This window comes from Monodelphis domestica, chromosome 5 (genome assembly GCF_027887165.1).
Source record: "Monodelphis domestica isolate mMonDom1 chromosome 5, mMonDom1.pri, whole genome shotgun sequence".
Taxonomy (NCBI): Eukaryota; Metazoa; Chordata; class Mammalia; order Didelphimorphia; family Didelphidae; genus Monodelphis; species Monodelphis domestica.
The window spans coordinates 319,050,390-319,077,356 of NC_077231.1; the positions used below are offsets into that span (position 1 = coordinate 319,050,390).

The 26,967-nt window shown below is 45.3% G+C and overlaps 1 protein-coding gene across 1 annotated transcript in view; it reads right to left on the reverse strand.

Annotated features, from left to right (window-relative positions):
* Positions 1–370: 370 nt before the first annotated feature.
* Positions 371–26,967, reverse strand: part of LRRC72 (leucine rich repeat containing 72) — a 36,704-nt gene continuing 10,107 nt past the window's right edge. The window contains exons 3-9 of the mRNA XM_007505427.2: positions 26,504–26,573; positions 16,652–16,733; positions 14,527–14,637; positions 10,058–10,150; positions 7,102–7,248; positions 4,440–4,467; positions 371–666 (exon numbers count right to left, since the gene is read on the reverse strand). Of these exons, the coding sequence (XP_007505489.1) occupies positions 501–666; positions 4,440–4,467; positions 7,102–7,248; positions 10,058–10,150; positions 14,527–14,637; positions 16,652–16,733; positions 26,504–26,573 (697 nt within the window). The 3' untranslated portion in view covers positions 371–500. The remainder of the gene's footprint in view (positions 667–4,439; positions 4,468–7,101; positions 7,249–10,057; positions 10,151–14,526; positions 14,638–16,651; positions 16,734–26,503; positions 26,574–26,967) is intronic.

Consider the following 26,967-nt stretch of genomic DNA (forward strand, 5'->3'; position numbering starts at 1 on the left):
TCTCGGGGTAGTGTGGGGCCCTGGAAAAAGGAACAGATCAGAAGTTTGAGGACCTGGCTTTGAATCCCAGCCTTGTTCCTCAATCAGTGAGTCCCCAAGCATAAATTAAGCCCTTACCAGTTGCTGGATGCTGGAGATGAAAAGAAAGGTCCTGTCGGTTACTGTGTGGCCTTGGGCAAGTCCTTCTTCCCACTGGGCCTATTTTCCTCTTCTGGAAAATGAGAGCATTGGACTAGAGGTCTCTCGAAAGCCCCTTTTAGCTCTAAGATCTTTGAAATGACATTGGGTAAAGGTCTATTTTTATTCTTTGCCATTCAATATTTTCTGGCATAGAGTAAAAAAGATTAAACAGTCAGATTGCCAAGAACAATTTTTCATTGTAGATACAATTTCCATTAAAGTCCTTAAATACTATCATAATAAACACAATCTCTCTCTGAAGCTCTGGAGAAGCTGGCCCAAACCCCCAGCTCCCAAGCTCTGAGGAAAGAGTCCAGCTATTATCTAATCCAGATAGTCATCCTGTCCATGGTTCTCTTGGCTTCACTGTCAGAATGCCTCTCCACTCGGGTGGGGATGCTGTTCCAATTCAACATGGTAAACTGGGTAGAAGATCTCTTCATTGCCCGCACAAAAACAGAATCTTCTTTATTGTGAAACAAATTCCTGAAAGGGGGACATGAAGAATATTAGGCAGAAGAACACCAGCAAGCTGCCCCATCAATGTCCTCTCAATGCAAATTAGAAATGCACTAAATCCCCTTTGAGAAGCCATCCTTGTCCTGAGGACCTTAAATTGGAGGGAGATTCCCCCATCTCTTCTGGACCATTGAGATAATGAACAAGGAGCTTCCATGTGGCTCTTGGTGAGGCCTTAGATAAAAATTTGCAATTCTATTGAGGTATATTTAGAATCCAATTGTTAAATGTTTATGTTTTCAGAGATCATGGGTTTGGTGGTGTCATGGATTTTAGAGGTCCCCTTGTGCAAGCCTCCCATTTTACGGATAAAAAGGGAAATTGTTTGCAAGAAGAGCACAGCTGAGATTCGAACCCAGGTCCCCTGACTCCAAAGCTCCTTCTGCTTTATTTTATGATACTTAGATTCCTACTTAAAAATATAGGCTTAGAGATCCAGAACAAGAAAGGACCCCAGTGGCCCATCTAGCCCAACTCCCTCATTTTACATAAACCAAGTTAAGGGGAAGTAGAGAGAGTTGCCCAGGGTCACAGCAACAAATGCCAAAACTGAGATTTGAACCAAAGTCTTTGGTTTCAAAATCTTGGGCTCTTTCCATAATACACTGTTTCTGTTTATTACATTCAATGCATATTTAAATGGAAGTTTGCCTTCATGTCCAATTACATTGACCTTAGCTTTAATACAAAATAGGATGAAGAAAACTCCATTAAGACAAGAGGGGCATTTGATTCAGCCATACCACGGCTGGGTTTATACCCCAAAGAGATAATGGAAAAAAAAAAAACCTCGTATAAGAATATTCATAGCTGTGCTCTTTGTGGTGGCAAAAAAAATTGAAAAATGAAGGGGTGTCCATCAATTGGGGGATGGCTGAACACTGTTGGTGATGGAATACTATTGTGCTGAAAGGACTGATCAACTGGAGGGATTCCATGTGAAATGGAAAGATCTCCAGGAATTGATGCAGAGTGAAAGGAGCAGAACCAGGACAACACTGTACACAGAGACTGATACATTGTAGCACAATTGAATGTAACTGGCTTTTCTACTAGTAGCAATGCAGTGACCCAGGACAATCCTGAGGCACCTATGAGAAAGAATGTATCCACATGCAGAAGAAGAGCTGTGGGAGCAGAAATACAGAAGAAAAACAACTGCTTGATCACATGGGTCAATGGGGATATGATTGGGGATGTAGAATCTAAGTGATCACTCTATTACAAATATTAATAATATGGAAATAGGTCTTGATCAATGATACATGTAAAATCCAGGGGAGTTGCTTGTTTGCTATGGGAGGGGGAAGGAAGGAAGGGAGAGAAAAAGCATGAATCATGAAAGCATGGGAAAATATTATAAATTAATTAAATAAATTCAGTTTAAAAAAAAAGACAAGAGGGGCAGCTATGGCTCTGACACTTACTGCTTGTGACTGTTGGGACAAGGGGATTTTCCTTCTCAGCACCCCAAGGGGTCTCCTAACTTCCTTCCAGCTCTAGCCTTCTAAGAAATCCCAGGGTCAAATTCAGGGCTCTGAGTCTGCCTGCAGAAAGGCTATGATGAAGGCTCTGACCTGGAGCCTTTGGGAGGCTCAGTTTAATGCCGAAGCCAGAAGGATCCAGCAGATTGTGAGAACGCACAAAGGTTCCTGGTCCCACTTTAAAACTAGACAGATGCAGCCATGCACCCCAAGTGGCCCCTTTGGAGCCAACTCACTGGGGAGAATTCTCTGGTGCCCATTTGTCCCATTCCATGCAGCTTCAAGGCTAGGTCTATGGCTTGTCACAAAGGGAGCTAGGTGACAAAATGAATAGAGGGCTGAATTCACAATTAGGGAGATTTGTTCAATTTTTTTTAGCCTCTTACCTTCTGCTAAACTAAGGCAGAAGAGCAGTAAGGACTAGGCAATGGGGAATTAAGTGACTTGTCCAGGGTCACACAGCTAGAAAGTATCTGAGGCCCGATTTGAACTCAGGGTCTCCAATCTCTACTCACTGAGTTAACTAGCTGCCCCATTTTTAAAAAGTGAAACAAATATCTTTTAAAAAATTCTAATAATTGAAAATGTTTAAGTTTGAACAAAGACTTCATCCCAGGGAGTCACAACAGATTTGTTTTGGGTTTTGTGTTTCTGCCTAGTTAAGGTCATGTGTCTGTGGCTTCAATAAGTGGCTCAAATTGTTGGGCAATGACAAACCAAGAACTACATAATAGCTGCAAAGGTATACCTTTCAAAGAATTGGAGTAAAGGAAAAAACAGAGAGTGGAGAGAAATGCAGTGGACACGACTAGGTAATGCCCGTCTTATAAAAACAGCACGAGTCCAAAATCACTAATGAGCTGAACAACATTTGGCCTGAACTAGGCAATGGTGGGTAAATTTATAAAACTGAACAATGGAATACCAACGTTTACACTGGAGAACAAATAACATAAATAGCCAGGAGAATTATGGGGGAAGGAAGAGGAAATGAAACTTGCATTATCCTAGACCAGGTCCACTCCAGGTTGCCAAAGCTAGATTAAAATATAAGTGGGAAATATTTAACAAGATAGACCATGAATAATGCTTATGTGGGATTTTCTAAGCAAACACATGGCCAGAAGGAATCCTCATGAATGTTTTAGAAACCCCAATTTCTCTTTCAGTTTGGCCCCACTGTCCTGATTATATCATGCTATAAAGATAGTCATGGTCAAATCTACCTGGTACTAAAGATGTTCTATAAAATATAATCAGTGGAACAGTATAAATAATCTAGATTAAAATCAAAAGTATAGTTTAGGAGGCAGCAAATTGGCTCAGTGGATGGAGAGCCAGGCCTGCAGATGGGAGATCCTGGGTTCGAATCCAACCTCAGACTCTACCTAGCTGTGTGACCCTGGGCAAATCACTTAATCCTCATTGCTTAGCTCTTATTGCTCTTCTGCCTTGGAACCGATATATAGTATTGGTATTAAGACAGAAGGTAAGAGGGTTTTTAAAGTTTATTATAGATTAGCATTTGATTAATCCAAGATGATCAAAATTCTCTGGAAGAAAATCACTCTTCAATAGAAACTTCTGGGGAAACTCCTTAGCATTGTGTTGGAAAATGGGATTAGAGCTTCATCTTATACTATACATGTGTGTATATATATATATATATACACACATACACATATACTTATACTATAAACCACTATAAATTTCAAGTGAGAAGTGAGTTAATATGCAAAACATTTTTAAATCATTTTTAAAATTAGAAGAAACAAAGTTAATTGTCGAGATAAGGAAGGTTTGTATCTAGCAAACACATCAAAGGTAGCATAAAACAGGAAAGCTGGTCCATTTTATCAGGAGAAAACTTAAGAGCTGACATGGCCTGATGGACTGAGAACATTCCAATTCTGCATGGGACACCTAAGGGCTGAGTGACTTTGGGCAAGTCACTTACCTACTCAGGGCCCCAGGCACCTACGTTTTAGAGCAGGTATGAATCTGCCATGATAGTGCGAGTTCTGCACTGAGAGCTCCCTATATAAATAAGATAACACCACTAGCAAAAAACAAACAACAAAGAACAAATGAAATCTATGAGGACTCGACCAAAATTGATAATGGACATTCTATTCTGCACTGACCCAAGAACAATCCCAAACTGTCAGGAACTACCCGAAAACATTTGCTAGCAAAGCCCCTCTGAAAACCCAGCACCCGCCCCCCCACCCCCATGCAGTGGCCGCCAGTACTTACTTGTTCAACTGATTAGAACAGACGTTTTCTAGAATGACAAGAGATTTTAAGTGAGTATTTTCCAACATCAGGCTACATTTTTACATTTAATCACCAGAAGGGAGTTGTTCTTCCTTCTTTGTTGAGGAGCTCAAAATCTGGCTCACCACAGTATTCCTCTCCACCCCAAATTGTCCTTTATATGAAGGTATATCGAATGAATGAATGAATGAATGAATGAATGAATGAATGAATGAATGAATGAGAAAAAGCATTAAGCACTCAGCAGATGCCAAACTCTCTGTTGTGAGTTGGAGTGGGGGTGGGGGCACAAATACAAATGTCAAGACAGACCCCAGAGAATCTTCCAGCTCTTACTTGTTGAGGGGCTGCTCTGCTTCGCCACGTTCTTAACTCCTCCGGACCCTTCATTGCATTTCAGTCTAGGATTTGGATGTTCCACCCTCCCTCTCCTCACTCACAAGTATTCACCCTTCCACAGTGTCCCTCACCAGAACCAACTGCCCTAACAGTTTTCCCTGGCTTTATCCCTCAATGGCTTCTCTGCCATCACCCCAACGTCCATCTCTCCTCCCTCCCTCCCTCCCTGCCTTCCCAGCCTCTCTCTTCTGTTCTCCTCTCGATCCTCTTCCTTTCGGAACTAGTTTCAGCTTGCTACTGTGGCTCACTCTTAAATATTGGCCCCCATGGTCCCAGCATCCCTTTCCAGACCAGCCCTGAATCCCTGCCACCATCTGCCTTCTTCATGCACAGGAAGAGGTCGCACAACCATCCTGAATCCACTCCCTAAGTGATGTCCAGGCTCCATGAGCCTCTGCTGCTTCTCCGTTTCTATCACATTCCCCACTGAGTCTGCCCCAAATCTCTTCTCAAGCTGAGCACACCGTTTCAGCATAGCACATAGCCCATAATTCTCTGGGGGACAAGGACTCCCTTTCACCAGTTCCTGTCTGCAACCTTTTGCAAGTTCCCCTCACCATCCCCCTTTGTTCCAGGCTCTTTAGAAAGAGATGGTCCTTCTTCTCCTTATAAATTCCCCCCATGAGACTGGAACAACCTCCAGGAAGTGATGCAGAGCGAAAGGAGCAGAACCAGGAGAACATTGTACACAGAGACTGATACATTGTGGTACAATCGAAGGTGATGGACTTCTCCATTAGTATCAATGCAATTTCCCTGAACAGTCTGCAGGGATCTAAAAAAAATACTACCCACAAGCAGAGGATAAACTGTGGGAGTAAAAACACCGCTGAAAAGCAACTGCTTGACCACAGGGTTGGAGGAGATAAGACTGAGGAGAGACTCTAAATGAACACTATAATGCAAACTCCAACAACAGGGAAATGGGTTCGAGTCAAGAACACATGTGATAACCAGTGGAATCATGCGTCGGCTATGGGAGAGGGAAAGGCGGGGGGGGGGGGGGAAGGGGAGGGGAGGAAAAGAAAATGATCTTTGTTTCCAGTGAATAATGTATGAAAATGACCAAATAAAATAATGTTTAAAAAAAAAATTCCCCCATGTCCTCTACTCTTGTTTCCAACTTTCCGGTCTCTCCTTCTCCATCGGCTCCTTCCCTACTGCTGCCTTCAGATCGGCTCAGCTCTCTCCCATCTTTTGAAAACCTTCATCACTCCCATGTCCTCTCAATCTAGCTTCATCCTTCTCTCCTCCCTCTTACGGCAAGCCTCTAGAGATCTCCATCCACATTTTCTCATCTCCCCCACACTTCCCAATAACCTCTTACAATCTGGCTTCTTCTGATCCTATCATTCAACTAAAGCTGTGCTCTCCAAGACCAAGAAGGGCTTCTTGCCAAATCTTATGGCCCTCTCGGAATCCTCATCCATCTTGACATCCCTACAGCCTTTGACTCCAGTGTTCAGTCTGGAAGAGCTGGGTTCCAGTCCTCCGGTTACCCTTTATGAATCGCATGATCCTGGGGGAAATCCTTCCCTTGTTTGCCCCACACTAGTGATCCTGACCTATCCCCAGCCCTACAACCAGGGCTTATTCCAACCTTTCATCTCTTCCAGACTTCTTCTATTTAAAGACACTCTTCTTTTTTTGCCCTAGATGGCCCAATGGATGAGTGCTTGGAGTCAAGAAGACCTGAATTCAAATCCAGCCCCAAATATTTATTGGCTGAATGACTCTGGTCAAGTCACTTAACAACTGTTTGCCTCAGTTTTCTCAGCTATAAAAAGGGGACAGAACAGCCCCCACCTCCCAAGGTTGTTGCCTACATAAAAGAGGAAACACTTCTAAAATGTTTTATCCACTTTAAAGCACTATTTAAGTGCCAGCGATTTATTATTCGTGGGCCCCTGTGCTGCTCTGTCGGGTAAATACTATTCAGAAGTCTTGCTTCTGCTGGCCCAGCCTGGCCTTTCCTTCTTGGGCATGGAATGATGGAAGTCCTTCTGAATCTCGGAAAGGGGAAATGGTCCTCCTGTGCTTTGCCCACAGTGCTTGGCACATCATGGGGGCTGTATAATGCTTGTGGGCTGTTAACTAGCAGTCTAGCGTGGATGCCCCAAGAACCAAGGATGAGGAGACAGTCATTTCCCCACTGCAGCATCTCGGGGGGGGGGGGGGGGGGCGGAGGGTGTTCAGGTTCATTCTGTAGAAGCTTTAGGGCCCCTTCCCTGCCTTCACATACCTCTAGGCACTGTCGATCTGCACTTCTGGGGGATATGAGGCCGCAAAAATGTATCTACTCTCTCTCGAAACGCGATTGTCTGATAGACCCGAAACCTTTCGTTGTTGTATATTTGATAGGCTTGTTTTCTTTCCTTCAGTGTAATTTCTAAGGCAAAACATTTTTAAAAGAATGATTATTTCATAGGGAATAACTCAGTCTGTTTACATGGCTTTTACTTGGCAAAAAAAAGTCCTTTTTCTAAATGGATTTCAGTCCCTGAGGCAGTGAGGTGGCTTTTAAGATAGACCACTAGATTTGGAATCAAGATGCCCTGTATTCTAATCCAGACTGAGATACCTTCTAGTGGTGTGACCCTGGGTAAGTCACCTAACCTCTGTTAGCCTCAGTTTCAGCATCTATAAAATGGAAGTAAGTAATGGCCCACAGTGCTGTGGAAAACAACAAATTAAGATAATAGATATCAAATGATATAAATATGAGAGAAGAGATGTAAAGTGCTCTGCCAGGATATGTAAAATATATCTCCATATAGGAATAATGTAAAAGTATTTGGAATGGAAATAGATTTACAAATGTTTGGTATTAAGTGCCCATATGGTACTATGTCCACCAGAGAGAAGATATTCCCATAATGCTTCAAGAGAGCAAATACAATTCCATATTGGTTCCATTTCTGTTCTATATTTTTCTAAACAGGAAACTCTCTATGAAGTTAGACTAAAATTTAGGATGCAAAAGATCGAGGAAGGAGGCAGTTGGGTGGCTCAGTGGATTGAGAGTCAGGTCCTGGGTTCAAATCTGGCCTCAGACACTTCCTAGCTCTGTGACCCTAGGTAAGAGCCTAGCTCTTCCACCTTGGAACCAATATACAGTATTGGTTCTAAGACAGAAGGTAAGAGTTAAAAAAAAAAAAGAATCAAGGAAGCCACCATTAAGGCACTGGAGAATTTCGAATACATGCCACAGGATTGCAGCATGGTCCCCTTTTTAAGCTAAGTGATTTGGAGGCATGGGGAGGGGGGGGGGGGGCTGAACTTGTATAAAGCAGTTCTTCTCTGAAGAGGGGCAAATGGAAGCCTAATAGTCATGTCCATGGCCAAGGTCCCGGCAGGACCAAAGGAAAGAAATGACGGGCTGATCAGACAAGTGGGGAGGGAAGAAGTCAGATGCCTGCTGCATTCTTTTCTTCCTTAAAGCGTAGAATTCTCTTAAATCCTTCTGTCGGAAACATGAAAGGTTTGGCCTCTAGAAGCTCCAAGGGCCCTTCCTACTGGAACAACCTAGAACTGGAACGGTGTAGAATTTCGCCTTGTTCAGTCATTTTTAGTCATATCCAATGCTCTGTGACCCCATCTGGGGTTTTCTTGACAAAGATACTGGAGAGGTTTGCCAGCTCCTCCTCCATATGAGGAAACTGAGGCAGACAGGGTAAAGTGGCCCGAGCTGGGGGCGCCTTCCTGATTGCCTAAAGCAGCCAACAAGGATGGCCAGGAGGATTTGTCACAGTTGTTTTGCTAAGCTCTGCCCCCCTCCCTCCACATCTTATTTGATCCTGTGAGGAATGAACACTCAGTGTTCCTACTTTCCCAGTGAGCAGCCTCAGGCTCAGAGAGTGACTTGCCTGGGGATACACAGCTGATGTGCTGGGGCAGCTGGGTGGTACCAGTCCTGGAGTCAAGAAGACTGACCTTGGATGTGTACTAGCCTGGGCACGTCACTGAGCCATGTTTGCCTCAGTTTCCTCATCTGTAAATGAGCTGAAGAAGGAAAGAGCAGACCAATCTGGCACCTTTGCCAAGAAAAACTCAAGTGGGGCTCCAAAGAGTCAGACACAGCTGAAACTACTGAACTACAGGAGCATAGCTAATAAGAATCTGGGGGAAGATTTGAACTCAGGGCTACTAGACTCCATGCCCAGTGCCCTCTCGACTAGGCAGCACTGCCCAACCTCCAAAGGCTCGATGGTCATTTAGAGTCGAGAGGAGCCATCTCTACCAGGTCAGGGCTGAGACTCTGCTAAGTATCTTCTCCAAGGCACCACTCAGCAAACTTCCTTTGCTAACTGAGGGGCTCATTTTGATCTAATTGATCAGACCAGGCTGGGCCACTCCCGGGGCCCAGAGCTTTGGGCTTGGGGTCAAGCCCAGCTGCAGTACTTCATCCAACTCTCCCATTTTACCACCAGTATTATAAATGAGTTATTATATGATATAATTATATATGATATTATGTCATCCAATGACATATTATTTGATAGTAATGCTCCATTTTAATATATTATTACATATCCCATTTTCCCACTGGCATTATTAATGCTAGTTATTATTAGAGGGGAAGTCACTTACTCTAGGTCACACAGGAGGTAAGGGCCAGAGGCAGGGTCTGTGACCCTAGGCCAGTCACTTCATCTCTTCCTGCCTCAATTTCCTCATCCATAAAATGGGTACAATCATAGTACTTACCTCATGGATGTTGTGAGATTCAAGCAAAGTCATATTTGTAAAGCACTTAAATGGAGCATCCTAGATGCCACATAAATGTTATCATTGCACATACTAACTATCCTGCAGCACTTAACAGAGTTTGTTCTCCTCTGGCACAGCCCTTGAGACCCCGGCAACAGGTCCAGGCACTTTGAGATATAAGAGAAAGACATCAATAAAGTATCACAAAGATTCTAATTTTTTTTTTCTTGGCAGTGAGCGGGTGCCACTGTGCATAGAGCTTTGGGCTTGGAATCGGGAAGATTTGAATTCAAATTTGACCTGATGCTTCCTAACTGTGTGACACTGAGCAAGTCACTTTTGATAAGCCTCAGTTTTTCCAATTGTAAAATGGGGATAATACCAACATCTTCTTCCAGGATTGTTGTCAGGACCACAATGGCTTGCTAGCACTAGAGGTGACTATGGCCCTCTTTCCAGAGTCCTCTGGGAGCTAACAGTGTCCTCACCTTTCCTGTCAAGTAGCCACACACTTGGAAGACGAAAAATTGTGTACAATCGGTAGTACTTTGCATCCTGGGACATAGGATTCCGGTACAGATCTGCAAAGGGAGGCCAAAACAAACACGAACCTTACATGAGACAAATCCTGCCTATGGTATTTGCTGTGTGGCCTTGGGCAAGTCCCTTAACCTCCTACCCAAGGTCCCTCATCTCTAAAATGGGGACCATAATATCTCCTTCCCAAGATTGGTGTAAGAATCAGTTGAGAGAATAGAGGCAAGCTCTTTGTGAACCTTCAAGCACTCAGAAATGTCCTTATTGTTACTATTAGTGTATGCCACATGGAACCAGGAAGACCTCAGCTTGGTGGAATGGTAGCCGAAACCTCAGAGAATCTGCTACTTGTGTGACCCTGGGCAAGTCACAAAGAGCCCTAATTTCCTCATCTGTAAAATGACTCTTGGCCTCCGGGACCTTCTAAATCCATAATCCCTGAAGCCACTTTAACACCCGACCCCAGAGCCACTGCCTTGGTTTCCTCCTCTACAAAAGGAGGATTCCACGAGGCTCTGGGGCTCCTCTGAGCCTTGCCTGAGCCTCTGACTTGCTCCAAAACTGACTCTGAGAAGGGAGATCTCTTGGCCACCTGGTGAGAGAGAGAGACAGAGACAGAGAGAGACAGAGACAGAAAGACAGATGAGAGACACAGAGACAGAGAGATAGACACAGAGATCCAGACAGAGACAGAGAGATAGACACAGAGATCCAGACAGAGACAGAGACAGACAGATGGCTACAGGTGCTCTGTCTTCAGTCAAGTCTGAACTTGGAACTCCCGCGTGTTGCGGTGGGCCGGCAGGCTCCAGACTCCGAGGATCCATGCTGTGGGCGCACTAATCCAGCACTACTCGCCTTGTGCCACACTGTTTCCATGGGGAAATGCCTTCAGTGCTGGGTCTAAGCAGGGACCGGCAGAGGCCCTGGGGCGCTGGGGGGGGGGGGGAGGCTCTGGGTTTAGAGCTGCCTGTGACGGCAGGGAGGGTCCCTCAGACGCCCATCTCCTGAAAGGTCTGCTTGTGGCAGGAAGCAACAGTAAACATGACGACTTCCTAGGAAGCGGCTCCCTCTCGGCATTTAGTAGGTGTGTGCCTAGCGGGCAGCTGCGGACTCCCCGCCCCGGTCCTAATAAAAAGAATGGAGTGGGTAGATGACCTCAAAGGTCCCTTCCAGAGCCAATGACAACGATCGCAGTCTCCCACCGGCTCGACTCTTCTAAGACTGCTCTTATTCCTCCTCATTCCCTCCCACTCCCTGGGACAGCGGACATTCCCTCATTTTCCATTCAGTTCAGGAGTGCTCGGAGCCAAATTCGAATCCCGATTCCAAGTCCAGCCATCCTGCGCTTCCTCTCTCAGTAGAGCGGCCAACTGCAAAGTGCAGGCTCCGAATGACTAAGTGGCCCGGGTGGCCATCCCCATAGACGGAGGGCCTGTTCTATACCTACTCAGAAAGGCGGGAGTAAGTGACTGCCTTCCACAGGTGTCATTCAACCTGCGTCTGGTTGTAAGACCTAGACCCGCCAGCAGGTGGCAGCATCATCACAAAAAGCTTTGCGCTCAGGACCAGGAGTACCAAGTGACCTTAGCCTTGGTGATGCCGGTTTGCTGGGAGGGGGAACAGCAGGAGGCTGGGGTGGCCAAAGGCACGCAGGTGCAGAGGGCGAGGAGCAACTGGCCGGCCACTGAAATGTGTCTTCCCACGTAGCCCGCCTGTACGTCCTCTGGTCCTTCCTGCAACTACGGGAAGCCCGTGTGGTCCACATTCATGCTCGCTCAGCGCGAAGGGAGCAAACCTTTTCTTTTTCCGGACATATTTTCTTTGGTTCCTCAGTTACTTGCAAGGCAATTTGAACTTTCTTTTCTTCCGGGCCAAACTCTCTCCCTCCATCCCCACGCGGCAACCTGATCCCGATTTTCCCTGTTCAGTAATGAAACAAGCGTTTTAAAGAGGCATTTCCTCATTACTGGAGCAACGGAACTGCTGTCCGTGGTCTGAACGATGTGAGGGAGTCTGCCCAGACCCAGGGCCATGGCTAACGCCAGCAGCATCTCACAGAAGCCAGAAGGCGCTCTGAGATCCCGGAGCGTTTACTTAGGAAACACTCCCTGCAGCAACAACATGCTCTCTCTCCTACCAACTTGTTCAATTAGCCTCACCACAGAGGCAAAAGGGAAGGGCAGCCCTGTCGGCCCAGGCATCGCAGAAATGGCTTCCCTTGGGCTTGGGGGGAGGAATGGCCACCGCTGTGAGGGGCATGTGAGCCTTGTGACTCTTGCCTCGTTTTCAGCTCTACTAAAAATATCCCAGGAGGAAAACGTTCTTTTCCAAGCCCTCGCCTCGTGCTAACCCATTAAACATCCAGGGTGGGGGATTTATGGGTTTAGGATTGATGATGCTGAATTTCCATAAATTATGTTTCCAAGATATGAAATCAGCTTCCTGTGTCTGAATGTTTGGCAAGTCTGGCATGATGGATAGGCACATTCCTTTAGCGAAGAAGAAGTGGATGGAGCTGCTCACACTTTCACTTTCAATAGGTTAATGCGATTTAATCCACCTTCCCTGGAGGCTACTTAAGGCTGCACACACCTTGTTGGCGCCAGCGCTGTCTTGTTCGTGCTCATTTGGGTTTCAAGAATAGAAGTCATTTTCATTTACCAAACAATATATCAAAACTGACTGTACCAGCTTCAAGCTTGTGCTTGAGGAAGGAGAAATGCTTACATGTGGCAATCCATTACCAAAAAGGAAAAAGAAAACTGGGCAGTTGGTGCCACTTTGCTAGGGGTATAATAGCTTTATTATTTTGCAAGCAAAGGGACACTTTTATGGAGCTAACAAGAATTCTCTTGTTTTCAATGGAGATCGTTGTGATCTCAGGTCAAACTCAGAACATGTCCACATATATGTGGGCAATAAGTAACGTATCCTGGAGATTAAATGAGCCCGAAGGGGTCAGGATTTGGGAACAGGCTGAAGCATTACACACCAGTTTCAAACTTTTTCATGGTTTGGTTAAAGACATTAAAATCACAAGGAACTTTGTGGTATCAAATCCCATAATGTCTCTAGATATAAATGCCATGGGCACCATCTAGTGGTAGTCTCTCGGTGATCAAGAATGACATGGGCACCAGTGATCTAAAATATATAAGATTATTTTCCTTTAGGGCTTCTATTCCAAAGACTTGGGAGCTGGGTTAGGAATCTTAAAAGAATTCATGATCAAACACTTCTTCCATCAGTGAAAGCATCTAATCTTTCTGCTTGTATGAGCCAGAGAGATCAATGGTTACAGGAATATCCCCGTATCTTTTAACCAAGTCAAAAGGCTAAAAAAATCCATACATCAAAGCTATGAAGAAGCCACCCCTCCTAATTAAATATAGAAGTACTGAAAACAGACTATTGTAGAGTTGGGATATGTTGGTTGTTCAAACTCAGGGATTTTCATGCTTGTAACATAACAATTTATGAGTTCTTTTCTATCATCAGGAGGGAAATCTAGCCCATCTACATTTATTGTCCATTCTACTGTGTGATGAACATGGTCTTAGCCACAGAGCTTCCATGACTTTCTCTCTCAAAAGCCTAATCACAACTTTGTTGTCATTGTTGTTCTTCTTTTTTTAATAACCCTTACCTTCCATCTTAGAATCAATACTATGTATTGTTCTGAGGCAGAAGAGTAGTAAGGGATAAGCAATGGGGGATGAGTGACTTGCCTAGGATCACCCAGCTAGGAAGTATTTGAGTCCAGATTCAAACCCAGGATATTTCATCTCTAGACATATCGCTCAATCCACTGGGCCTCCTAGATGTGCTTTATAAGAAAATAAAAGACTAAAAAGATCCAAATTCAGTATAACCACATCAATAAACTGACAGATCTCTAATACTGTAAGGTTCCAAACCACTCCATCAGAATATGCTCATATATGCTTTCCTTCCTTGGTATATCTTTAGCACTTTGTTCATTGTTTTTTTATAGTACAATAAGATTCTGCATTATATTAGGGTGTGTGTGTGTAAGAAGAATGACAAGATTTGGGGTTAGAAGAGATTTTTGAGAATATCTAATCCAGCACCCTTTTTTTTTTCCAGAAGAGGAGGCTGTGCTTGGGTATGGATCAAGGGTTCTAAGTCAAGTATTCTTTCCATTACTTTGTATCACTTCTAGCCTGTAAAGACCAGGAGATTGGGAAGTAGGTCATCTCCATAAGCACAGTACCACACTTTCAATGTAAATAAATATTTTGAATGAGTGGTAGAAGCACTAATTAAGGACACTGATTTTCCCCTTCCAGAGACACATGTAGTATATATTTATATAGAAGTTCATTTGGACAGCCCTAAAAGCCAAAGGACACATTTTCCCCAACACGCTGATTTGGGGGGCCTCCTTTGGCCATACTTATCGTCTTCAGGCCAGTTAACAGCTTCAGTTCATCCACAACCGACTCCAGATTCTTCAGCTGGTTGTTGTGAAGCATGAGGATCTTCAGGGAGACCAAATGTCTCAGGCCTGGAAGAGAACAGCAGAGGACAGAGAAGGGGGAACTGAGTGCTTCCTCAGAACCCTTCCTAGAAGCCAAAGCAAATGTGCCATTGAAAAACATTTTTTAATCATGGAGTCTTTTGAAGCTATTGAGAAAGGGATTGATTTTCAGTAACAGACAAGCACTATCAGAGCCTGGCAAAGGAAACATTCTAGATCTCAGCAAAGCAGGGTGTCCAGAACAAAGCACTGGGCTTGAAGTTAGGAGGAAATGTTTGTTTGTTTTTTTCTTGCCTCAAGCACCTGCAAGCTCTTTGACCCAGGATTGTTCCTTAACCTCTCTGGACTTAGTTTCTCATCTGTAAAATGGACTTTAACTTAATGACCACCATAGTTCCTTCTATATTTCTCTATTCTCAATCTCTATCTATTATCCCAATAACCCTTAAGGTGTGAATGTAGGGAGGTCCACGTGCAGTCTGTAGGACTTTTCTTTTGTTCTTTCTTCATTCCACCCCCCTATCATCCATGTCAGTTTTAGACTTATTCAGTCAATCAAAGAAACTCAATCACAAGTCAATCAATCCAGAGAACCTTTTTTAAAAAGTTGCTTCAGTGGGGAATTCAAACAAAATCAACCTCATTTGGGGAGCATCGTGGTCGAGCAGACATCGCAGGGACTCTGGAGCCAGAGTTCATGTCCTGCCTCCATTACTTATGAGCTTTAGGACTTTAGGTAAGCCCCTTTCCATCCCTCATCTGTAAAATGAGGACCAGACTGCCTCTGAGGTCCCGTCCAGCACTAGAACTAGGATCTCATGGCCCAGGTTTGAACGTCTCAGACAGGGAGGACTATACCTGTGGTGTTTGGGGAATTACCAGGTGAGAAAACTTCTTTCACCAATGGACAGAAATACTTTTTGGGCAACTTGTAGACAGAGTGAGTTGTCCCAATCCCCGGGTCCTAATGGCAGTATGTCAGAGGTGGGGCTCGACCCACGTTTTTGGGACTCTGAGGTCAGCTCTTTATCCACCAGGTGGATGATGATGATGACAAATTATCTTCAGGGGCATGATGTTGCCTACTCTGCTCCTGCAACCACTGACAAGATGCCAGGGAACCCCACCAGCTCTTTACTGCCACTGAGAACAGTGTGGGCAAGACACTGGGAGAGAGTCTGGGGCCAGCACCTCCACAATATTTCAGAATTTTTGTGATTTCATCTCCCTCCATCTCCATCATCATTATCCCTCTAAGTCATGGCCTATGGGACCATGACACCCCCTAGGAGACAGAACCACATCAAAATATAAATGGGAAACCCTTAGCAAGGAAAAATACAATCGACTAGATAAGGTTCATAGTGTTACAGTTTAGGGGTCCTCGTTTCAGTTTGAGTTGGGCATCAAGTGCCATAGCAGACACTCTGGGAAACATCACAGTGGCCAAGCTTTCCATGATGGGCTCTTCCCAACTTAGCTGGGCCACTTCACAACTAACACACAGTTGGCCGCCAGGCTCATACCTGAAGTCTTCGCAGAGTGGCATCGCCTGGCACCATTCTCTCAAATCCAAGGTCGCCTCAACACCCCAATAAGGCATAAGAGGAGGACAGCAAGGGCGACAAGGGATGTGATTCCAATGGGGAGTCATTAACGAGGCTGTGAAACCCTCAAAACTGTAGAGAGCCGTGTTTCACCATATTCTAACATCATAGGTTCTTAAAACAGGATTGGCTGGCCCCATCCAGTTGATTTCCAACTGGACAGCCCAATGGTGAAGCTCTAAAAGAACATCAAAATGTTCCTTTCCAGTAGGAGCACAGCCCTCAGTGAGTTGGGCCTGGGCTCTAGGAGCCTGCTGCCATGTATGGCAACACTCTTCAATGGAAAGACAGCAGAAGCCACCCAAGCCCTTTTGTGTTGGCCACAGTCACTGGAAACCCCATCTTGGGTTATCATGTCTGAGAGCCAACATGCGTTTTAGAAACCCTTTCATGAGGAATGTCCTCTAGAGGCCAATGGACGCGGGAGGCCGTACCTTCTATCTGGTACAGGTTGTTGTGGTCCAGGTAAAGTTCTGACAGACAATGATTTCGTAGCAAAAACGCAATGTTGCAGAGCTGAAAAAAGAGAATGATGACAAAATAAGGGCTTTTTTCTATCAGTCTCGGGCGTTTAGTCAGGCTTTGCCTAACATACACTTATTTGCTTAAACTGTTGATACCTTTGATCTGAACATCACCTCCATTTCCCAATATGCTGCTCCCAAAGCCAGTCATCAGACCTTTTAACTAAAATCAAGAAGGAAAAAGACCATTCGATCAAGACTCACACATCAAGTGGGCTGACAGCATTTGCCATATTCCGCACCCAAAGCCGTCCCCAGACCTCTGTGAGGAAGAAAGGAAGTTTCATGCTTAGAATGAAGAGTTCCTTTGTGCAGCACTCCAGGCTTCACAGAATCCTTTCCTCCCCACAACCCTCGCAAGATGGGGTGTCATTATCCCTTTTACAGATGGGGAAACTGAGGTTCAGAGATGTATTGTGAGTTGTCCAAGGAAACACAATCATGGAGCACGATGCTAGGCACTGATCGTAATAATGGCTCAGACTTCTATGGCATTCTTAGGCTTACAAAGTAGCTTCTTGGCAACAGAACCATCTAATGATGAGAACAAGTGCCCACAATGGAAAGAGGGACCTGCCTGAGCACAGGGAATGGTGGGTGGATGACAACAGCCAGGAGCTGTCCAGGGGCCATTTGGAAGTTAACTTGTTAGTGAATGTTGTGCAACAACTCTATTGATAACCACTCATTCCACAGCAGAGCCCATGGTTATAATCACACAACCGAGCCCAAATTGTAGAGAACAGAAGATCCCTCTTTGAGGATTGATTATTTGACTGCAAAAACGTTTTTGATTCAAGGAAGCAAAACATGGCCTTCAAGGCTCTCCTGCAAAAAGGGGCCTCCCAGGCAGATGCCAAATTCATACTTGATTCCTCTGTGATCTGGTTTCCAATCTATTATTCAGCCCAAACTGTTCTTTCCAAAATCACCAGTGGTCTAAGTGGGAAACTTAATGGCTTTTCCCCCACTCAGTCCCAATCTTCTTTGACTTCTTTGCAGCTTTTGACAGTGATCACTCCCTCCATTTGGATACTCTCTTCTCTCTAGGCTTTCTGGACACCCCTCTCTCCTGGTTGTCTTCCTGCCTGTCAGACCTCCCTCAGCCTCCTCTGGTGCTCTTCACCAAGTCAGTGATGGGCAACCTTTTGAGCTTCATGTGTCAAATTTTGCCAAAAAAACAGCATAACTCGGGTGGTATGTCACTTCGAGAGAAAAGCGTAATTTCACGATATTCGTGTCCTCTGTTTGTGGCCACGTGTCATAGGTTCGCCATCATGGACCTAAGTTGTGTTCCCTGACTGGGGATCCCCCAAAATTCCACCCTGGGCCCCCTTCTCAGTGCCTGCTTATCACATCACCTGATGGTCTCCTTAGCTCCCAGCCATTCAATTCTGAATCGATGTAGATGACTCTCTGAACTTCATATCTAACAACCGTCTCTCTCCTTAGCTTCAGTATAATCTCTCTCTCTCTCTATGTGTGTGTGTGTGTGTGTGTGTGTGTGTGTGTGTGTGTGCGTGCCTCTGTCTCTGTCTCTCATCCTCACCTTCTGTTTTAGAATTGATACTCAGGAATCCAAGGCAGAAGAATGGTAAGGGCTAGGCAATGGGGATTAAGTGACTTGTCAAGGGTCACACAGCATCTGAATTCAGATTTGAATCCAGAACCTCCTGTCCCCAGGCCTGACTCTTTATCCACTGGGCCACCTAGCTTCCCCTAGTGCAATGGCCTTTTGAACATTTTGAACTAGATATATTATAAATACCTCAAACTCAACATCTTCAAAACTGAACTTCTTAACTTTCCCCTCAAACCTTTCCCCATCCCTCTGAATTCTTATTCCTAATGCTCTCTCCCTCTTCTGATTTTCTGGAAATTGCCTGTCTATGTCCACGTCGTATCACCCAGTAAAATCACAGATCCTGGAGGTCCAGGGGTGCTAAACATCATGGTCTCCATCCCTAAACCAAACTTCAGCAGTTTATTTTTAATGAATGTTGGCCCAATTGAACTCTTTTGTTGAAAATCGTGGGCAAAGCTCTCCTCCTTAGGTACTCCCCAACTTTTGAAAGTCAGTTTCTGTATTGCACTGAACCCAAACACGATATCACCGCTGGATACTTTGCCCTACTCTCTCCCTCAAAGAATTCCAGAATCTCCGCATTGAAGAGTGACTGGATGGCATGTATTCAATCCAAGCCTTTATGAAGGAATTCCCACTCTCCCAGAACCACAAGCTTCTGCTTGGAGGTTCAAGGTGAGGAGGAAGCCCACCAGCTCCCAAGGCAGCACAGGTCACTCTGGGACTTTCCCATGGTTCAGAAGGTCTAATGGCCATCAAGCCTCACTTCAGACGTTCTCCCCGCTCTGTAATAGCTTTAAAAACCTATAAAAGTAGCGCTCACATCCCTCATTCTCACCAGGAGTCTTTTCTTCAGGCTAGAGATGCCCAGGGGGCAGGAACTCCAGGCCCTTCACATCCTGGCTGCCATATTTGTCTGGCCCTCCCGTTTATCGATGTCCTTTGTGAAGTGCGAATAAGGGCTGACGGTCAGTCCTGGCCCCAGCTTGGACGCCAGTTGGGATGCCTCTGATAAAGATGCTTCTTTGCCCTTCTCATCTCTACAAAGGGAAGGTTCAAGCACCTGGTTCTAGAGTGTCGCCTAGACCTACAAGTGCCATGCCTGGAAACCCGGGCTCGGTTCAGGATGATTACCTGCTTTATTACAAACTTTGTGCTAAGCCTCATTCCGACCAAACCTTGTCAACCCTGCAAGGAAATGATGGATTTATTACAACTTTCTGTGAGCGACCGGGGAAAACATGTTCCCCGTGTCAGAACCAGAACGCCTGGAGCACCGGGGGCTCCAGGCAGCCCTTCCCCAACTGCCTCTGAGATCACGAGCCCAGGCCAGGGAAGACGGGCTTATGCTGGCCCCTCCTCCCTCCCCCTGGCTCTGTCTACTTCGACCCTTTTCACTGAACATCACTCCCTCCCAGGAAGCTCGCCTCTCTCAGAATTACATCTAAATTAGCAACCCTCTGGGAAGTGCGTTGTTCTCCCCCCTCTTCTGTTCGGAACTTAACAAGCACCAAAAGAAGCCTTTTCTGACATTCCCTCAAACCAAAGGGGAGGATTAGACAGGAAACTGAGACTCTCTTAGATAGGACAGGTTTCTTCTTGCTCCTCAAGCACACCAGTGAATCTGGGAGGCCGTCTTGGGGGCACCCCAACAATGCAAATTGCAACTCTTTCACACATGACCATTTTGTACCCCTCTTTTTCACCACCTCCCACCAGTTTGCAGCCTAGGCTGCTGGGGGCTTTCCACATTTTCTTCTGACCCCCAGAAGACTCTCATGGGGCACAGGGTAGGGCAATGGTTATCCCTCCCTCTCTCCAGTGACCAGCCTATCTTCACTTGTTTTCAGTTTTCAACTTCTAAAAATTAATAAGCATTTATTTTCTCCTCCCCCCCACTGCTTCCCATTGGGAAAAAAAGAGAAAAGAAAAAGCAAGCTCTTCTGTTACTGGACACTCTCTATCCCCCATGATTCTCTCCAGATCTCCTTCAGAGCACCTCCAGTGGCTCCACCTTCCTTGCCTCAATGGCCATTTAGGGATGCTCCATTTACATTTTCAGACTCAGTCAGGGGATAACCCAGGCAGAATACCCATCACCACATGGCCCCGTGTGTCTGGGACAGTCATGAGCTCTGTAATTCCCCAAAGGCCGTCTCCCAACTCAGGGCATGCTCCCTGGCTCTCCCCATGACCGGGAGGCTCTTCTCCTCATTTCCTGGTCTCAGCTTCCCTGGCCTCCCTGGTCCTGGCTAAATAGAAGCCATTACTGACCCCCCCCCAGTCCCCCCCCCCCCCTTCTTCCCACTATTCATGATCATCCACTCACATCCTGCACATTAGCCTGTTTGTCTGCCTGTTGTCTCATAGATCATGAATCCTGGCAGGGAGGGTCTGCTGGCGGTTTGGTTTGGGCTTTTCTTTGCATCCCCAGTGTTTAACGTAGTGGCTGGCACATAGTAGGTGCTTAATAATTACTTGGCTCTTAAAAGGTTTAAACATATATTGTGTATTTGTTCATTTGTTACATGACAATTCCCAGATAACTCCCACCTCTCCCCACACTACAGAAAGTCTCATCTGACAAAAAGATAGATGCGTATGTATGTATTTCTCTCTCTATAAAACTATGTCTTGCTTATTGCTATTTAGCAGTTCTTTATCTGGAGGTAAACAAGTCACTCTTTTTTTTTTTAATATATTTTATTTGATCATTTCCAAGCATTATTCGTTAAAGACATAGATCATTTTCTTTTCCTCCCTCCACCCCCCATAGCCGACGCGTAAGTCCACTGGGCATTAGATGTTTTCTTGATTTGAACCCATTGCTATGTTGATAATATTTGCATTAGAGTGTTCATTTAGAGTCCATCCTCTGTCATGTCCCCTCAACCGCTGTGTTCAGGCAGTTGCTTTTTCTCGGTGTTTCCACTCCCATAGTTTATCCTTTGCTTATGAATAGTGTTTTTTTCTCCTGGGTCCCTGCGAATTGTTCAGGGACATCCATTAATGGAGACGTCCATTACGTTCGATTATACCACAGTGTATTAGTCTCTGTGTACAATGTTCTCCTGGTTCTGCTCCTCTCGCTCTGCATCACTTCCTGGAGGTTGTTCCAGTCTCCATGGAATTCCTCCTCTTTATTATTCCTTTTAGCACAATAGTACTCCATCACCAACATATACCACAGTTTGTTCAGCCATTCCCCAATTGATGGGCATCCCCTCGTTTTCCAGTTTTGGGCCACCACAAAGAGCGCAGCTATGAATATTTTTGTACAAGTCTTTGTGTCCATTATCTCTTTGGGGTACAGACCCAGCAGTGCTATGGCTGGATCAAAGGGCAGACAGTCTTTTGTCGCCCTTTGGGCATAGTTCCAAATTGCCCTCCAGAATGGTTGGATCAATTCACAGCTCCACCAGCAATGTATTAATGTTCCCACTTTGCCACATCCCCTCCAGCATTCATTACTTTCCTTTGCTGTTATGTTAGCCAGTCTGCTAGGTGTGAGGTGATACCTCAGAGTTGTTTTGATTTGCATCTCTCTGATTATAAGAGATGTAGAACACTTCTTCATGTGCTTGTTAATAGTTTTGATTTCTTTATCTGAGAACTGCCTGTTCGTGTCCCTTGCCCATTTATCAATTGGAGAATGGCTTGATTTTTTGTACAATTGATTTAGCTCTTTGTAAATTTGAGTAATTAAACCTTTGTCAGAGGTTTCTATGAAGATTGTTTCCCAATTTGTTGCTTTCCTTCTGATTTTAGTTATATTGGTTTTGTTTGTACAAAAGCTTTTTAGTTTGATGTAGTCAAAATTATTTATTTTACATTTTGTGATTCTTTCTATGTCTTGCTTGGTTTTAAAGCCTTTCCCCTCCCAAAGGTCTGACATGTATACTATTCTGTGTTTACCCAATTTACTTATGGTTTCCTTCTTTATGTTTAAGTCACTCACCCATTTTGAATTTATCTTGGTGTAGGGTGTGAGGTGTTGATCTATTCCTAGTCTCTCCCACACTGTCTTCCAATTTTCCCAGCAGTTTTTATCGAATAGTGGATTTTTGTCCCAAAAGCTGGGATCTTTGGGTTTATCGTATACTGTCTTGCTGAGGTCATTCACTCTTTTTTTTAAACCCTCACCTTCCATCTATAAGGCAGAAGAATGGTAAGGGCAGGCAATGGGGGTTAAGTGACTTGCCCAGGGTCACACAGCTAGGAAGTGTCTGAGGTCAAATTTGAATCCAGGACCTCCCATTTCTAGGACTGGCTCTCCATCTACTGAGTCATCCAGTTGCTCATGAAAGTCACTCTTCAAACACCCACACAAGCACACACATAAGATACATATAATGTTCTCTTGGTTCTCAACATTTCACTTTTCATAATTTCATGTCAATCTTTCCATGGTTCTTTCTTTTATTAACCTGCTCCTCATTTCTTATGGTGAAGTGGTATTCCATCACAATCATGTGCCTCAGCTTGTTTAGCCATTCCCCCACGGATGGGTATCCTCTCAATTTCTACTTCTTTGCCACTCCAAAGAGAGCTGCTAGATAGGCTAGAATGGAGAGGTTCTTTTCCTTTCACCCTGACCCCTAAGGAAATGAACCTAATAATGGCATTTATTGCTGGGTCAGGGTTCTACACACAGCTCTGCAACTCTTGGGGCATGATTCGATTGCTCTCCAAAAGGGTTGGAATTACTTGTTGACTTGGACTCTTCTTTTCTTGCTCAGTCCTGGGGCTGAGGGTCATGAAATGCCTTTTTCTTGGGAAACCCCTGCAGACCTTGATTTCATGACAGCTTCTCTCAGCCCCACTGGTTCCAGTTTACGACGCACATTTCTCAGGGCATAGCATTGGGGTATTCTGGTATGAGTGTGAACGTTCTTATCATCCCTACTTGACAGCTGTGGAAACAGGCTCAGAAAGGTCAGCTGAATTGGATTAGAGTAGTTGACCTGTCTTTAAGAGCACTGGGCAGGCTGTTTAATTGTTTACATTGCTCCTTTCTCCTATCCTCCTTTTATTCCAAACTAAAAATCTCTGTCTCTCTTGCTCTTGCTCTCTCTCCTTTCTCTGTCTCTCCCTCTCCCTCTCTCCCTCTTTCCCTCTCTCTCTGTCTCTCTGTCTCTGTCTCTCTCTCTCCCACCCATCCCTCCCCCTGTGAGGAGGGAGGGAGTAGGGAGAGTCATGGGGAGATAGGTTGTCTTTGTTTGCCACAGGCTTCCCTCCCAAATCACCAAAAGACATCTCTTTGCAAATCCATCTATTTCAAAGCGTGGTAGAAGCTGTGCATGTTTAGGCTACTCAGGCTGCCTTCCTTCTTCTGGAGGATTTAAATATAAGGGAAGACATAATTCTTTCAACAAAGATGACATAAGAGGGATAATTAATGGGGCCCCGAAGGCTTTGAGAAAGACATATCCACTCCCTAAACCGATGGGAGGCAGGGTGGTTGGTTCCCCTTTGGAGACTACACACATCCTGCTGGCTACAGGAGCCAAGGAACGTCCTAATCAATCAACAAGTATTTATTAAGCATTTACTATGCACCATGCATTGTACTTGGCACTGGGGATAAAAAACAATAATGTCAAAATAAAACTGTTCCTGCCCTCGAGGAGCTTACAGTCTAGCCAGAGAAGACAAGTGTATGTCAATGGGCAGGAAAGGCTTCACAGTGAAAGTGGCAAGTGATGTGAAGTTTGAAAGGAACCCAAGATTCTACGTGATGAAGGTGAGAAAGGAAGGTGCTCCAGGCATGGGGCACTGCCACTGCAAAGGCAGGGGAGGAGATGAAGCATGGGAACGAGGAGTCACTGAAAGGTCAGTTATGTTCCAGGAGGGAAGATCCAGTTTAAGCCATAAAATTTACCAGAAGAACCTAATCTTGTTGATAAAATGTCTACTAAATGCTTTTTATTTAAAAATTGCAAAAAAAAAATGGGGGCAGCTGGGCAGCTCAGTGGATTGAGAGTCAGGCCTAGAGATGGGAGGTCCTGGGTTCAAATCTGACCTCAGACACTTCCCAGCTGTATGACCCTGGGCAAGTCACTTGACCTGCATTGCCTAGCCCTTCCCACTCTTCTGCCTTGGAGCCAATACACAGTACTGATTCCAAGAGGGAAGGGAAGAACTGAAAAAAAAATGCCCCAAATGTCATCTGACTTTCCAAGTGGGCCTCATACATTTAAGCTCTCCTTTTCCACTTTTTATAAGAGAAAAGTCAACCTCAGACTGGCCACTAAAGAGGAATGGCAGTGGCGCTTCACCATGGTATAGAGGAGGGGAGGGAGCCCTGGATCTGGAGTCAGAGGTCTTTGGCTCAAGTGGAAGCCCCATGACTTGGGGCAAATGAATCTCCAGGACCTGGTCTGCACAGTGGGGCTGGACCTCAAAGCCTCCGGAGGGCCCTGCCAGCTCAAAATCAAGGACCCAGGCTGTGAGAACAGCTCTTTGAGCCCCAGAGGCAAGCCTGCAGGGAGTTTGCTAGAAGCCTGGCTGAGGTCTTTCCCTCCTGCTCCTGGGAAACAGGCTCCACTCCCATTCCAGGCGGAAAGCGCCTCCCTTCGAGCCAAGAAGAAAACCGTTCTTGCAGGAAGCCAACACGGAGATGTGAAATTCATCAGTGACCAGAATCCGGGTGGCAATTGCAGGTAAGGAGGGAGTTTTGAGTTTTCCAAGTTAATATGATGGAGAACAGAGCCTGGAAAGTCTCAGGATCACTCAGCCAACAGACAAGGTGGCTTTCCTTTTTAGCCAACATTTCTCTTTCTTTCAACAAGCATATATTAAACGCCTACTATATACAAGACACCAAGTTACTTTCAGGGAATTAAAGAGCAAAGAGCAGCTCCTCACCCCAAGAGTTTCCATCTGGCTGAGGGAGAGAAGTGGGAACAGAGACAGCGTTTATACAGATAATAGAAGGGTATCGAGAGGGGGGAGCCCCAACAGCAGGGCACTTGTCAGAGGCGTAGCCATCAAGGGAGGAGGAAGGGCTTTCAAGGCAGGGAAATCTGCACCAGGGGGTTTCTTTTGGAAGCTCCTCTCTAGGACACAAAGGAGGCAGGAGTATTGAGCCAGACTAGGTTTTCTGATTTTCCCCTCTGGTTTCCATGACAACTCAAGGGAAGACACGCAGGGAGGGTCACACCCATGTGATGTACACATCAGCCACTGATTTCTGGTCCATTCCAGACGGAGCTCCTGGAAAGCTGGGATTGCGTTTGACCCTTCTCTATATTATTAGCAGGACAACAAGATGGTGGAGTGGATAGAGTTGAGTCAGGAAGACCCGAGTTCAAATCTATCCCAAGACACTTACAAGTTCTGTGACCCTGAGCAAGTCACTTAAACCTGTTTGCCTCAGTTTCCTCATCTATAAAATGAGCTGGAGAAGGAAATGACAAACCACTCCTTATCTCTGCCAAAAAAAGTCTCAAATGGGGTGACAGAGAGTCAGAGATGACTGAAACAACCAAGCACGTATTCTTAGCACAGTGGGATTACCACCATTTGGTTTGTGACTGACTAAACTGGTAGATCATTTTGGCCCAGCCCTGTGATCTCATTAGTACAAAGAATGGCCAGGCAGCAAAGTCCCTCTACTCATATGGAGAAGAACATCTTCTTAGAGACTTTGTTGTCTGGAGCACTGGGTTGTACTGACTTGCCCAGGGTCACTAAGCCAATATATTTCAAAGGCAGGTTAACCCAATTCTTTTTGACGTGGTGACGAGTTTTGTTCCCTTGCCATGTCATTTGTCCAATGGAGAGGAATGTGTGTGTGTGTGTGTGTGTGTGTGTGTGTGTGTGTGTGTGTGGTTGTATGTATGTAGATAGATGGGTGTCATCCCCAAAAATGCATGCTGAAAATCTAAAACTGCCACCTTTTATGCCAGGGGACATCTGGGAAGCTCGATGGATTGAAAGTCAGGTTTAGAGATGGGAAGTCCTGGGTTTGAATCTGGCCTCAGACACTTCCCAGCTGTGTGACCCTGGGCAAGTCACTTGACCCCCATTGCCTAGCCCTCACCACTCTTCTGCCTTGGAACCAATACAGAGTATTGACTCCAAGGTAGAAGGTGAGGGTTTAAATATTTTTTAAATCCTGAACCCCAGAATAGTCATTTAGTTATAAAGGGACTTAATCCAGAAATATCTCTTACCTGGTTGAAAGAGAGCCATAGGTGCCTCAACCTCTGGAACCTCGCTAGGTCAACAACGTCCGTTAACTTCCTGGGGGAGGAAGAACATTTACCTCACATGAGGAGGACGCGGGCACTCTTCCCCTTTTTGAGGATGCTGCCATAACCTGCCAGGCTTCTCATTTCGATATACAACTCACTAAGACAGCTCTGGGATGCCAAAGCAAAGAGCTTCCATCTGCCCGAGGGAGACACAGCATTTGTGCTGATAATGGGAGGTCACTGGGGCTGGGTCCAAAGCCCTGCCCTGCCAGCCCAGTCATTCCCTGGGCTCACAGATTTGTCATCCGTCCAGATGAACGTCCCCGAGCAAGAGGAGCACCTTCATTTCCAGGCACCAGGCACCTCAGGAGCAAAGAGCTTGTCCAATACTTTTTTGAAAACAGTTTTAGCCATGAAGCAGAGAGGAGGACGGGCATCGTTAG